Here is a 14685-nt window from a genome sequence, read left to right as displayed (position 1 = left end):
CTCCTCACAAGTTGTGGGCACCTTACTAGCCTCATGAGCCTTAATTCTTATCTGCAAAAGTGGAGCCATGTTTGCGTGCGCACTTTACCAGGTTCTTGGGAAGAGAAAATGAGAGGACGTATATCACTAATAATGACCAGTGCTTTCAAGGTGCCGATGTGCTGTGCAGTGCTCTAAAAGCTCTACAAATATTAACATTGAATCCTGCAAAACAACCCCACAAGGTAGATGCTGTTATTGCCCCACTTTACTGATAAGGAAAGTGAGGCATGGAGGGGTTGAGTGATTTGCCAGCCAGTGAACAGAATTCAGATTTATAATCAGGCAATCTGATTGGTCTACACACCTAAGCACCATGCAGTATTGCCTCTCATATGGAAATAATAATGTTTTGTTAAAATAGAGATGAACAGTAAGTGTACATTACGTGAGTAAGTGTCTTGTACTTTTAATTACCAAGGAATAGAACTCATGGGTATAAGGCTAATAATAAGTATTGCTAGTATTCAATAATGAAAAGAATAGAGGGCCGGCCGAGTGGCGCGATGGTTAAGAACTGGCTTGGGATGCCAGAGGGCCCCGGTTCAGATCCCACATATGAGGGCCAGTGACACTGCCCTCCACAGCTAAGATGCTGAACAACAGCTCAACCTGGAGCTGGGCTGCCGTGAGTCGCCGGCGACGGCGTAGGCTGCAGCCCCTGTGGCAGTGGGTTGCCATGGGCTACCGTGCGCGGCCAGCAGCCGCAGTGAGCGGCCGTCCAGAAGCCGGCGACTGATCTGCCTCGCCCAGGAAGAGCGCAATGATGGTGCCAACTTGGGCCAGTGAAGCAACGTCCTCCACAACTAGACTGAAGAACAAAAAACGACAGCAACTGTCTGTTCCCCTTCCCCCGATTCCCCAGCGCTGTTCCCATCCCCACAATTCTCCAATAAAAATCTTTTAAAAAAAAAAAAGAAAAGAATAGAGGGCTAGATGTTCCTCAGACATATTCATGAATGCTTCATAGTTATAAACGCTTATACTCAAATATAGTATATAAGACAACATATGTCCACTCACAAATTCAGTTTTCACCAGTCATTTTTAAGAGCCTGCAATTCATTTTTTTCCTAACTATTTCCCCACTTGATAGTTTATTTGGAGCCTGAAGTATGATCCATAGAAAGGAAAGCTGCTTAGAGGGATGCATGGGGAACAAGAACCTCCATTCGCCTCCTTTCTCCTCTGTGGAAGTAGGATTAAAGATGAGTTAGCAGTGAGGGAAAGGAGACAGCTTGACTGATGGGAGGAGGTAGTCAAGTGTTTACAGGAGTATGACCCAAGGAGGAAGCAAGGTACAAGGCCTGGATTGCAAGAATGCTGCTTGCATTTGAGTACAAGGTGGTATGTTAGGATGAACAGAACAGGGAGAAGATGCAAGTGTGTTGAGGTGGGTGTTACAGATGGTGGCAGAGGAAGAGGCGGTGGGAGTTAGGGGCTGGAGGACAAATGACTCATTAGAAGAGAAATGCCACATAAGCTTAGAAAGTTTAGCTCAACTCAAGAGGAGAAAAAGAGAGTCTAAGAGGAGAAACAGCATCAATCAAGACTTGAGAGGACTGGAACCACAGATCAAGATTTAGCTCTATGGATCGAGAGGGACAGAGTAGAGCTCTGTAGCACAACAGCTCTGACACATTTCTTCTTTTTTTTTTTTTAATTTTTATTAAATTATTTTTTATTATGAAATACACATTTTTTAGAATTAGTTTCAGCTGTACAACACAGTGCAATAGTTATATCTGACGCATTTCTTGGTACGATTATGAATAATTCATCTCCCCCCCCCCCGACTCACTTTTTCCACCTGTTCAGTAAGAAAACAATGTCTGCCATTTCTCTTCTCATTGGGGTATTTTTAATGCTCTGAATTTTTAGGAAGAGAGACCATGGTCTGTCAAACGGTTCGTATATTTTCAGGGCCACAGGAGTCTTCCCGGATGCACTGACAAAAGGTCACTCTCTAATAACTGCTGGTGCATTTACACATTCTTAAGTCAGTTCCAAGATGGGGGCACGCAGTCAGCCTTCCTGGGAGCCAGAGAGCACCCCAAAAAACAGGGTCCAAACACGATGACTCAGTTACACTAAGTCTTAGAACAGACCTCGCCCGCTCTGGGGGACATTGATCATCTACATTTAATAAGGCTGAGAATAAGCCATCCAAACTCATCCACATCAGAAATTCTTTTCTTTCCTTTTCGAGGCCATTCTTGACTAACACTGAATTACTGTTTGAATTTGTTGAGTTGACATCCTCAAGTCTAGTTCTTGCTATGATGTAGGTTTCATTTACTCTTTTTTTTTTTTAAAGATTTTCTTGGGGAATTGGGGAAGGGGAACAGACAGGTAAACAAATTGCTGTTTTGTTCTTCAGCCTAGTTGTGGAGGACGTCGCTTCACTGGCCCATGTTGGTATTATCATTGCGCTCTTCCTGGGTGAGGCAATCGGTCACTGGTCATTGGTCTGCCCCTCACGGGGGCTCACGGCAGCTCTTGCCCGCTGCCTGCCACTCACACTGGCTGCCAGCGACTCACGGTAGCTTATGGGAGTCCACTGCAGCTCCACTGCAACCTATACCATCGCCGGCAACTCACAGCAGCCCAGCTCCAGGTTGAGCTGTTGTTCATCATCTTAGCTGTAGAGGGCAGAGCATCACTGGCCTTCAATGTGGGATCGGAACCGCAGCCCTGCTGCTCAGAGCTGGCGCTCCCAAGTGAGCTCTTAACCAGTTGAGCCACTCATCCAGCCCAAGGTTTCATTTACTCTTAATTTGGTTAGGATACTTAAGGAATTGGTATGAGGAAGACCATTAGGTATATATCAGTATAAAGGCAGGGTAAAGAATGAAGCAATGGCATATATAGAGAGATTTTTTTTCCACACTTATATATACAAACACCCATAACATATACATACACATACATATATACATTCACATGTGCTATACAAATAGAAAACTTATTGTGCCTGTCTCTGGTCTAACCCAGGTTTAACTCCTTTGATCTTCTCAATGCCTTGGATTATGGAAAATAGAAGCAGCTTGTTGGTGGGAAGGCAGTACTTCCTCTTCTCCCCTGTGGCCCTCTTGATTGTATGTAGTCATTTCTGTACCTCCAGCCCTTCTGTGTATCCTGGGTTCTAGGCCCTGTAATTACATTCACTGTCCATCTTAGCCATTCACCTTACAGACCCATCATTATGTCAGAATACTATTCATTTCGAACTTGCCCGAGTACTAATACTAAGCTCTGGTGTTTTCAGAATGATGAACAGAGAGGAGTGTCCTTTTATGCAAACACTTGCTTTCCATGATACATGACATCTGGTATGTTTTCACATAAAACCACATTACGATCACCCTCCTCTTCCCCTAAAACAGAGAGGGGTTTTGGGAAATGACCTTGACTAGTAGGTTAGTCCTGCTGGAGCTCCCTCTGTGATGTGGACGTCCCACTCTAAGACCTCAGTGTCTCCCACACTGCTTCAGGGTCACTGATCTCGCTCAGTTCTCAGTTGTAGTCTTGTGAGCCTTCCTTCCTCCCACCCTTCCCAACAGCCCTGGTCTCTCTGTGCTCCTACCTACCTGGGCCTCCCTGTGGCCCAGGTATATGTGTCACCATGAAGCTTCGTCATGTTCCCTACAAGCCTATTCAAGTCCTTTGTTCAATAAGAGTATGTTATGAGGCCACCATGTTCCTCCCACTGTGCTAGACATTTGCAAGAAATATAACTGTGGCCTCTACGCTTAAAGTGCTACATCTAATTAATGAGAGATGGTTAACATACCTGTAAATGATAGAGCTCTGCTCAAGCTCAGAAGGAAGGGCCTGTTACATCCGCCAAGGCCAGAACCACGTCCATATGGGTTGATTCTGAATCCACAGAGCCTACAATGGAGTGGGCCCTTCGTGAGTACTTATTGGTTGAATGAATGAGTGAATGAATGAATGAACGAAGCCTAGCATGTTAGAATGGCTTCATGGAAGAAGGGAAACTCAAAACAGGTCTTGAGGGATGACAAAGATTGGGATTGATGTAGACAAAAAATACGAGGGCACAACATTGTTGATGGGAATGAATATAATGAACCTAAACAATTTTTTACTGGCTTGGAACACATTTTACACATTATTAGTGTATTATTATTTACACTAGAAAATAATGTTATCTCTTTAGATAGACTGAAAGGAGTTCAAGCTTGTTAAATAATTGAAAAAGGAGCCATGGAAGGCTTTTTTGCGTGTGTTTGTGGAGGGGGAGAGTGACAAGGGAAAGACAGTGTTTAAGTGACGAGGAAGTGTGGGAATACAGACCAGCTCGAGCAAGGGAGGCCTGCCGGAAATGGGCAATACCAGGCGACGCAGCGAGAGCAAGGATTCGGGAGGGGCCGGTGAGAAAAGGCAAACGGGACAGATAGGAGATACTTTGATGAAAAATACGACAATTCCATGACTGTCTGGGAAAGGTGGGTCCAACATAACTACAAGGTCTTTGGATATCTTATCAAAAGTTCAAGAAGGAGAGATTGTTTGAGACAGGTTGATGTGGGGATGACAGTGACATCCAGCTGTTATCCTGTTAGAATCGTAGCTTTAGAGAAAGGCGGAGAAATACTTCAAAGATGTAGATTTGAGTATCATGAGCAGAGAGGTGCTTGAGGAATAGTGTAGCTCTTCAGTGATGGTTGTTCATTTCTCCGATCATTTGCCAGTTAGAATGCGACTTTCACAACATTGATAACGATAGCACATAACAAACAACACCACAGCCAGCATTAACGGAGTTGTATTTCCAGTTTGGGTGTTCCATTGCGATTTAGAGTCACGTAGAATGATGTCCATGTCAGCAATGCTCTCAGCAAGTGGAAGGTTCTGGGTTTTCAGAGGCATATACTGTTGCTCAATGGTGTCTGAGTACATCTGGAAGGTTGGCGTGTTGACTGTCGCCTGCATGCACCCCAAAGCTCTGCTGTAGCAGAGACAGGCTTCCCATTTGATGAGTTATCTTAGTTTTTCACGATTGGAGCTGCAGCTGTACCTCTACTTCTTCTTTAGGTCGAGGAGTAAGTATTTAACATTTAAGCTTCTGTTGCAACACATACCGGGATCTCAGATATGAATTGGTTCTATTCATAACCCCCCGTTTCTTGGACAAAAATTGTAATAGTGTTTTTTGTTGTGGAAGAAACTCTCAGTACCCATAAGACGATTGCCTTGATGGTTGTAATCTCAGATTCTTTGTGGCCGACGTGGGCAGGGTAGGCATGATATTTTTTTTCCTTGAGCGACTGTATCTTTTGCACAGTTATCTCAGCCCACAACTGAGGTTTGATATTTTAAAAGGCATTTTCTTTCTTGGAGAAAAAGTATGAAGATCAACTTTTGAATGACTTTTACATTTTGAATTCATCAAAGGGAAGTGAATGCAATCCTTTGTGAAATCCCAGAGACTCTGCATATCAGTGGGATGATGATGTATAGAGCCTTCAGTGTCATACCAGACTACTTTTCAAAGTCTCGCTGTTATGAAAAGAACAGCATAGCTGAAGAGCAATGCAGAAACAAGCTTGCATTTGGATTCCTTTCCCACTGTCCCTTCAGGCTTCTTCCATCGGGACTTAAAACCTGAGAACCTTCTCTGCATTGGACCAGAACTTGTGAAAATTGCAGACTTCGGACTGGCCCGAGAAATCCGATCAAGACCTCCATACACAGACTATGTATCGACCAGATGGTGACTATCATTTTCCTCAAAACTACTTAATTAAACTTCTTTAAAAATATACCCTTAGTAATATTAATGTCAAAATATTCACTTTTCACTAAGAGAAACAGCACAGTTTGAAACACATATTTGTAGGTATGTTGGCATTGCACATGGTTTTAAAGCTTGTGTTGTAACTACTTTTAAAAGGAAGTCCATTATACTTTTCCGTGATATAAATATTTGGTATCTAGGCCTTCCTGAAGACCATTTCCTGAAAGAGTTGCATCCAGGATTCTCCAAAGACCTGTCTGGAAAACTGGCTAATGGCTATTCTTAAAATTTTCAGATGCCTAAGAATTTGATTTAAGCAGTTAGCCATGGCCAAGCAGTAGCCTACAGACAAGCTTTATATTCCCTCTCTCTTTCTCTTCTCTCTCACGCTTTCTTTTCCTCATCTCCACGCTCACTCTTTGTGTTTCCCAGTGATGCCGCAGGGAGGACTCCTGTAGCAAAATACTCAGTAGGAAATACTGTGAGGTGCGGACATGCTGCTTGACGACAGCAGCCACAGCAGTGACCAGACCGTCATGCGTCCATGTACCACACTGAGCTAGACAGAAAACAGAAATATGTAAACGCTGTCACTGAGAATTGGGAATTGGTTATGTGTGTTGTTTATTTCTAATCAATGGAAACAGTAACCAGCGGTCCCCTTTGTCCCCACAGGTACAGGGCTCCCGAGGTGCTACTGCGGTCCACCCACTACAGCTCCCCCATTGACGTCTGGGCCGTGGGCTGCATCATGGCCGAGGTGTATACCCTCAGGCCGCTCTTCCCTGGGGCCAGTGAAATTGACACAATCTTCAAAATTTGCCAAGTGTTGGGGACACCGAAAAAGGTAACTGATGTGGGACAAAGGCTTGTGGGCCAGAGCTGCCACCCAATGATCACCTGCTCATTCTGGAATCTTTCTCTCACCCTCAGAAATCTTCCTCCACTGCCCAGTTCTCAGACAGCCGCTTCGCTCCCTCCTTCTACTCTTAAGTAGAAGACACATTTGTCATGGCTCCCTCTGCTTTTCTCTCTGTGGCCTTCCACCTCCCTTGCAGTTTCTCTCTTCTCATGGCTACAATGCTTATAATCTATTCAGAAGTCTCCTAAGTATAATCTGTAGCCCTCACCTCCCTCCTTTATAACTCCACCTGTTTACAGCTGCCTGTGAGATGTTCTCCCGACGCCCTCACCGTCACCTCAGACCCACCTTGTGTTTTTTAACTTCTTCCAAATAATGCCAACACATTGGCAAGGAATGTTTTACTGCAGCAGTCTCCTTCTCACCTTACATATTGTGTTTGGTATTTCAGTTCACTTTTAATTTTCTACTTCTGAATTTATACATTTTATTATTTTACATAGGTGTTGCTTACTTATGTATTTTTATTTCAGTTTGAGATATAATGGACATACAGCATTGTATAAGTTTAAGGTATACCAGATTGCTTTTTGTTTATTCCCCCAACTGGCTGCCTTCTGTCATTTTCAATTTCTGTCCGGGGTCCCATCATAATCCCAGAGCTCCAGCCGTGAGGCTGTTTCTCTTTGACCGTCTCTCTTTCCCTTACTCCCTTCCCCCTTCCCCAAGCAGTCAGTCCTGAAATCTTTTAACTATCACTGCGTGGTATCTCACACGGCTCTCGTCCTGAGTCCCACTGCTCCCATCACAGACTGGGCTGTGCTCGCCCTGCCTGCCCGAGGGTATCAATGTTTCTGCCTTTGAGTCTTTTCCCTCCAGCTCAGCTTTCAGTCTGCGGCCTGCTCATCCTCCTACAGCGCAGCTCTGGTACCATCCTTCCCTCCTAAAAATATTTGCTGACTCCCCATCGCCCAGCCCCCTTAACTGTCATCCCGTCCCCTACTTTGTACCTGCGTACCTGCCTCGGACTCTATGCCCGGAAACCCCCCACTACAGTGCTTGCTGCCCAACCAAAGATCTTCCACAGACCTAAATCCCGCTCTTCTTCCAAGACCCCCCAATTATCTTTTTCCTCACTGTTCCCCTAATCTCCTCTCCATCTTCAGCTGTGTTCCGTGTTATTATAATTACCTGTGTACATATTCGTTCCCTGGACCATAAGCATACTCAGGGCAAGTGCTTATCTTGTGTTTATTTTTCTTCCAGGTGCTAGCACCATTGCTGGCACAGACCAGTCCCTCCAAAAAAAATTATTGAGTCATTTGAATGAATCGTTAATGCTACCTCTTCAAGATTTACAGTCTCCTGCTGGAATGTCTCCCTCCTCTGGATAACTGTATCTGTACCTGTCTTGTGACCTTTGTTACTTTTTATTCTGTATTGTTGTTCTTAAATAAATGTCTCATTTTCTCCTTTGGACATAATATCCTTAAGGGCAGGCTTTATACCAGATTATTTTGGGGTACTCAACATTAAGGCTGTAGAAGGCACTGGGTAACTAAGTGAATGACTGATACAAGCTGTACATAGTGCCAGTTTAAAAAAAAAAAAAAAGCAATCACATGTGTCTTGTGAAACAGTGGCGTGTTGGAACTAGAAGGGAGCATAAAGATTATTTGTTCATCCTTTCCTGTCATTCACTCCAGCATTTAGTGTCCCATAGGTATGATGATAGATGAAAAAGTGGAGAGAGTGGAACAGCTGTCTTCACTGCTGGACTTCTCACATGTATATTTTTAATCATCAAGATGAGTAATACGTCATGTGTTTCCCAAACTTATTTAACTGAGGAAAAGATGTTTTGTTTTATTTTTCCCCCCGAAAAAAAAATCTCATTATCAGTTTCTAAAACCTCTGTCTCATGGAACACAATTGCAAAAATATTAATTTGGTTCAACCCCTAAATCTCAAAGGAGGAGCTAGCTATCTTGTGTTAAGGTTATAAAACAAGTTGGTGGAAAATTACGTGTTTTTTCCACTCTTCCCCAGACTGTGTTTTCTGTGTCTCTCCATTAGCATCCTCCTGTGTTTTGTCACACACGGTGTCATGATAGTGAATATGGGTGTGGCAATGACATGATTGATTGCCTGCTATGGGCACACATGCCAAGGTATAAACGCCTATCACAGCGAGTGGGCTGAGCAAGGTTTTCTGTCTTGTCCTTCTTTCAGACCGACTGGCCTGAAGGCTACCAGCTGTCAAATGCAATGAACTTCCGCTGGCCCCAGTGCGTACCCAATAACCTAAAGACCCTGATTCCAAATGCTTGCAGCGAAGCAATTCAGCTCCTGAGAGACATGCTTCAGTGGGATCCCAAGAAACGGCCAACAGCTAGTCAGGTTTTCTTCCATTTTCTTCTGTTTGATGCATTTCTTACAAAGTTCATATCGAACTCGGACTAATTCCTATAAATCTCATAGAAAGTATTTTATTTGGTATTATGGGTGAAAAATAGTATTGAATCCCAGTAATGGTATATTATGTATAAGACCTTAAATAACCTGAAACTCGCTGTTATAGTTAAAGCAGTTAAGGTTTAAACAATAGAGTAGCTTTGAGAATTGGCATAGAGTTCACATGATAGTATCACCATAGATGTGGAAATGAAAATACGAGGTAAGATTATGTAGCGGTTGGTTTATAAGACAGGACTGGTGGTTGAAAGGCAATTTGAAACTATCTTGTAAAAATCCAACTCACTCATTTTACGTCTGACAGAGAGAGAGCAACAGAGCTGGGATAATAACCTCAATTAGCATTTTATAGCAGTTTACAGTTTGTAAATGCTTTAATATGTTTTTATGTGATCCTAACCCCATGAAGACTCTATGAGACAGGCGTTACTGTTTTCATTCTATAAATGAGAAAACTGAATCTCAGAAAGTTTAAGCATCCTTATCACGCATCCAGTAACTAATACAGATAGTGCAACCTACAGGAATTCAGTCATGCAGGTGGCATGACTCCATACTTCTTGTTTTGCTCAACCTGCCCTCCTCAAGGCCGCTTCGACTTAAATTATAAAATGCTCCCCAAAGAGGCATGGTGGTGCTGTGAGCTCCCCCACTCACATGCCTCCTGCCAGCCACCTTTTACATTAGCTGTGGCTAGCCCCTTCTCTCACCTTGTTCTCATTGACAATTACATGGCTCAGATAATAAAAAAGGTAACCAACTCTAATCAGAGACAATGATTTGGCTAAGCAAAAGTGGCAGTGACGTTTGAAGACAGTTGCCAACGTGATGTTAGAATTTGTGAGAGCTGGAGAGATGATAGTTGGGGAATTAAGGAATTGTAGAAAAGTGTCTTTCCAAAGGCTCAAAGAAGAAAGAGCCATAATTTGGTACCATAAGACTCTGGATGGCTCAAAAGGGCTGGAAAACACTCAGAAGTGTACTTCTGGGCTTGAAATTCAGAAATATTTTCAGGGCAGGAAGGAAGCTTTCTGATGAACCCAGCTTTTTAAAGGATGCACGCAGGAGATGAAAAGGAAAAGATTCTGTAAAAAGGAACAAAGAGAGCAATGTGTACTTTTAAGAGTAGTGTCAAAAAACTAAAACTACCCCCAAATCAGTTAAGACTTGAAAAATGCTTGGGACGACACAGAAGACTTTTCAAGTTAGATGCCAGGGTCCAGGACCTATACCCAAGTATCCACATTGTTTCCTTCTATAATCATTACAAATGTGTATAGCTATGTCCCAGAGTCACTGAGAAAGGTTATTTATATTCAATGATTCCCATTCAAAACCACTAGGGAAGACAGGGAATATTTCAGAAAGAATTGTCAGCCCGAGTCCTGTAAGATTTATCCCTTGGCTATCTAGAAAGCTTGATTATTCAGAGCAACTACCCAGGTCCATTTGTTAGTTGCTCTTGATAGGCAGGGTCCAGCTATGTCGTGTATTGTACACTGTGGCACTCTTGGGGTAAAAAGCAGATGTATCTGCGTGTCTCACACCTGATTCTTCAGGGTCCTCAAGAATCATTTTGTTTGGCGCTGCCCGTTTTATATTATCGTTTCTCTTTCTATGGAATGAGGAAATGGCGCTTAGAAAGGCAAAGGATTATATTTAAGATACGTAGCAAATAAGTTACAAAGCCAGGATCTGTGTTGCGACAGAATACTTTTCAGAAGTAGCAAAGATAATAGCAGTGTAACTGGCTACTCTATCCAAATACTTTTAAGTACATACATTGGATGATATTTCAGATCTGAAACATCACAGCGGCTGTTATAGGTTCAAGGTGCTGTGTTATATAATTCTTGATTTGGGCTAAGAAATGGTAGTAAACTGGTCACATGAAATGCATGCAGCCCAGTGAGCCTGATGGTGTTAACCTTCCCGGCTAGACTTTTCTCCTGAAACAGCCTTATGTGACATTCCAGGCACTTCGATACCCTTATTTCCATATTGGGCACCCACTGGGCCGCACCGCACAGGGCCTCCTGGATTCCAGAAAGCCACAGAAGGACGACCTGGAAAAGGCAGGCCCACCTCCTCACATCAAGCCAGTCCCTCCTGCCCAGCCCCCAACCAAACCCCAAACACGGATTTCTTCAAGACAGCATCAAGCCAGCCAGCCCCCTCAGTATCTCACGTGCCCCTACAAAGCAGAGGCCTCCAGGTCAGATCACCAGAGCCATCTTCCTGAGGACAAGCCAAGCCCATTGCTCTTCCCGTCCCTCCACGCCAAGAACCCTCAGGCGGTAAGCAGCCGAGAGTCACGAGTGAACCTTGTGTCTGGACTGTTTCTCTTGTGCCACCACTTCTCACGTAACATAGTTTCTTTTTCGAAAATCTAAGTATAATAAATTTATCTTTGCAATATCATGGAATGGTGAAAAGAGCTTTGGCCTTAGAGTTATAGGTCTGAATTCAGTTTCTGGCTTTGCCTGTGGATCTTGGTGCCACTCGGCGGGGGGGCAGCTGTAGTGTGGTGTTTGAGGAGACCTGGATGCTATAGGCAGATTACCCTTGTCTCCCATCGCACCTCTGCTCTTTCATAGCTCAGGGGCCCTGTGTCGCTTACCTGGCCTCTGCTGCTCACATCTTCATCTGTAAAATAAGGATAATAATTCCACCTGCCTGATAGAATTCTTTTGAGGACTAAACGAGGTAGTACTTGAAAGAATTCGAAATAGTACCTGGCCCCTAGTTAGACCTCAGTGAATGTTAGTCATTGTTTTTATGAGTTCCTGTGGACTCTGTTTCCTCATCTGTAAAAGGAAGGTCATAACGCCTGTCTCGCCCACCAGACAGATCCATTCGTGAGGATCAAAGACCCTGCTGCTTATGAAGATGCTTTCAAAATCATAAAGTGCCGCCATGCTGTTATTTGTAGATTCTTAGTCCTGTTTATACCATCAATGGATGCTGTTCATTGAGCCCAGATCTTTCTTTTCCTCTTGTGCTGTGTTCAAAAGGAAACAAGGTGTGTTAGATTCAATACAATGATAACCTGATGAGGAAGTCTAGCTACCATTAGCTTTGTAACACTGCCCGAGAGTCTTGATTTTTCTGATACCTTTATACAAAAGTAATACTTCTCCTGTCACTTCATTCACTGAGCACTGGCTCCCAACTAGTACAATGTGAGATGTTGCATGAGATCGCAAGGGTAGTGTCTCGAGACTGTTTGCTTTCCCCCAGCCCGTGCCTTGGAAAGCAGTGTGTGTTTGGAAATTTCTTATTATAGCTAACTCTGTAGTTAAGCAGTATCCAGGTCTGCCAAGAAGGCAAGGAAGGGATTTGCATTGTTTTCTGTAGAAGAGCAGGATGACTGATATCTCAGCTGTATTCTCTTACATCTTTATTTACGACAGCACAAATCAGGTTAATTCTTTCAGAGGTGAGGCCTGAATAAGAACCCAGCCATCTTCCTCGTATGGGAGAAGTACCTTAAGTTTCCTTTTTTTTTTAATCTTGATCTTATACAACTTAGTGTCCATGTAGGATGAAAACCAATGTCATTTATGCAGGATAGGTGAGGGACAGAGGCCTGGGAACGTGTTTCCCACAGTTAAGTGGTGTATACCGGGGAATGATATGCCCCAGGATCCTCGTTTTCATGACCAAGAAAGCTCAGAATGGGACTTATCCATGGGTGAGCTCCATTAGTGCCACATATTGCTTCCCCCACCCCACCTTGTGTACACAGAAAACCCTCGCTGGCCTGGAGCACAAAAACGGTGAAATCAAGCCAAAGAGCAGGAGGAGGTGGGGCCTTGTTTCCAGGGCAACAAAGGATTCTGACGATTGGGCTGACCTGGATGACCTGGAATTCAGTCCATCTTTCACCGGGATAGACCTGAATAACAAGAAAAGACAGAGCGATGAGACTCTCTGCAGGCAAGTGTGCGACTCGTGTCTGTAAACGGACTGAATCTGGGATTTATGGGGTGATCTTTACCACTGAATATGCTCTCTGTCTCTGGGACCTAAGCCACGTTCTCCCCTTTCAGATTTGAGAGCGTTTTGGACCTGAAGCCCTCTGAGCCTGTGGGGACCGGAAATAGCGCCCCCACCCAGACTTCCTGTCAGAGGCGAGACACGCCGACTCTGAGATCCGCGGCCAAGCAGCACTACTTGAAGCACTCCCGATACTTGCCTGGTAATGCAAATACTTGCCTTTTCTTTCATCATTGACAAGAAATAATTTTCCTGGAATCTCATAGTCACAGAGGTTCTGTCTGGAAGGCAAGTACTGCTTAATTTAAGGCCTTCCCTTCAGAACTGGTGGGAACATTATAAAAATATTTGCTGAAGCCCAGGCCTCCTATTTTTATTTTATATAGTTGCTGAAGATAAGAAATGTGGTAGAGGAAACTGGGTCCAGCCCCCGAGGAGGGAGGAACGGGTAAGAGCCAGGCAGCGTACCAGAGGTCTCTCCTGCAAAAAATTGCCAGAATTGTGTGCTCTCAGGAACCCAGGGTGGGAGCTTAGGCCAGTACCCAGCAGCACTGCTGGGGTTAATTGTAAACATTGTAGTATGGCGGGTGCCCAAACCTCTCTCTAGATACTCCATATGCCAAACTTACAATGTTAGCCAACCATGTGCACACGAATTCATTCCGTCGGTAAATATGTGTAGAGCATCTGTGGTGTGCTAGGCTCTAGGAATATTATGGTGAACAAAATAGCCAAGCGGGGCCGCTGGGTTGCTCAGCTCCAGGGGGCTTCATTTAGATCACAGTCTCTGCAATGACTGTACAGCAGCCCTGCAGATAGTATTCTTGCCCTCATGCAGCTTGTAGCGGGAGACAGACCCTAAACAAGTAAACATACAGCAGTACAGATGCTGGTAAGTCACGTTAAAGGAGATGTAAAGGCGGGAGGAGGCACTACTTGAGATAGAGTGGTCAGGAAAGGCCTCTCTGAGCCAGTGACTCCCAGCTGGGCCCCAAAGAACAGAAAGGAACTAAATGTGCGGAAAGCTGAGGCAGGAAACAGCACGTGCAAAGGCCCAGAGGCAGGGAGGATTGGCTTGCGAGAGGAGCAGCAGAGAGGCCAGTGTGTCCAGAGCATGGTATGAGAGGGTGATGTAGTATGTAGTATGAGGCATACGTTTGGGGCCTAATAAGAAATTTGGATTTTATTTCATGAGCCATGGGAAGCTTCTGAAGGGTTTCACTTGGAGAGTGTCATGGTTTTCTCTACATCTGTATGTTGAGTGGGTGAGGGCCAGGTGAGCAGAGCACTGGATCAGGCTGATGCTGGGATCCAAGGGGCGGGCATGGAGGTGGAAATGGCGAGCCCCGCTGGTACACTGAATTCCTTGCCCTTTTATCGGGAAGTGGGCTGCCAAATACTGCCAGACTTCATCAGGGTTGGCACGGCAGTCTTAGAAGGTTGGCCTGACAGTTCCCCGGATGACCTGGAAAAAGAGAGAGCACATGACAGGGAACCAGGTGTGAGGGGCAAAGACTTACTACAGTAACCACAGGCCAAAGGGAGC

General features: G+C 44.4%; 1 protein-coding gene across 3 annotated transcripts in view; it reads left to right on the top strand.

Moving 5' to 3' along the window:
• Window positions 1-14685, top strand: part of CILK1 (ciliogenesis associated kinase 1) — a 60882-nt gene that overhangs the window by 37779 nt on the left and 8418 nt on the right. For all 3 annotated transcript variants that reach the window (XM_019658755.1, XM_019658753.1, XM_019658754.1), the window contains exons 6-11: window positions 5647-5779; window positions 6479-6650; window positions 8898-9065; window positions 11117-11437; window positions 12889-13079; window positions 13193-13341. In XM_019658755.1, coding sequence (XP_019514300.1) covers window positions 5647-5779; window positions 6479-6650; window positions 8898-9065; window positions 11117-11437; window positions 12889-13079; window positions 13193-13341 — 1134 coding nt within the window. The remainder of the gene's footprint in view (window positions 1-5646; window positions 5780-6478; window positions 6651-8897; window positions 9066-11116; window positions 11438-12888; window positions 13080-13192; window positions 13342-14685) is intronic.

The sequence above is a fragment of the Hipposideros armiger genome, unplaced genomic scaffold, assembly GCF_001890085.2.
Source record: "Hipposideros armiger isolate ML-2016 unplaced genomic scaffold, ASM189008v1 scaffold_288, whole genome shotgun sequence".
Taxonomy (NCBI): Eukaryota; Metazoa; Chordata; class Mammalia; order Chiroptera; family Hipposideridae; genus Hipposideros; species Hipposideros armiger.
The sequence above is the reverse complement of the archived record's forward strand: the minus strand, read 5'-3'. Positions and strand labels throughout refer to the sequence as shown.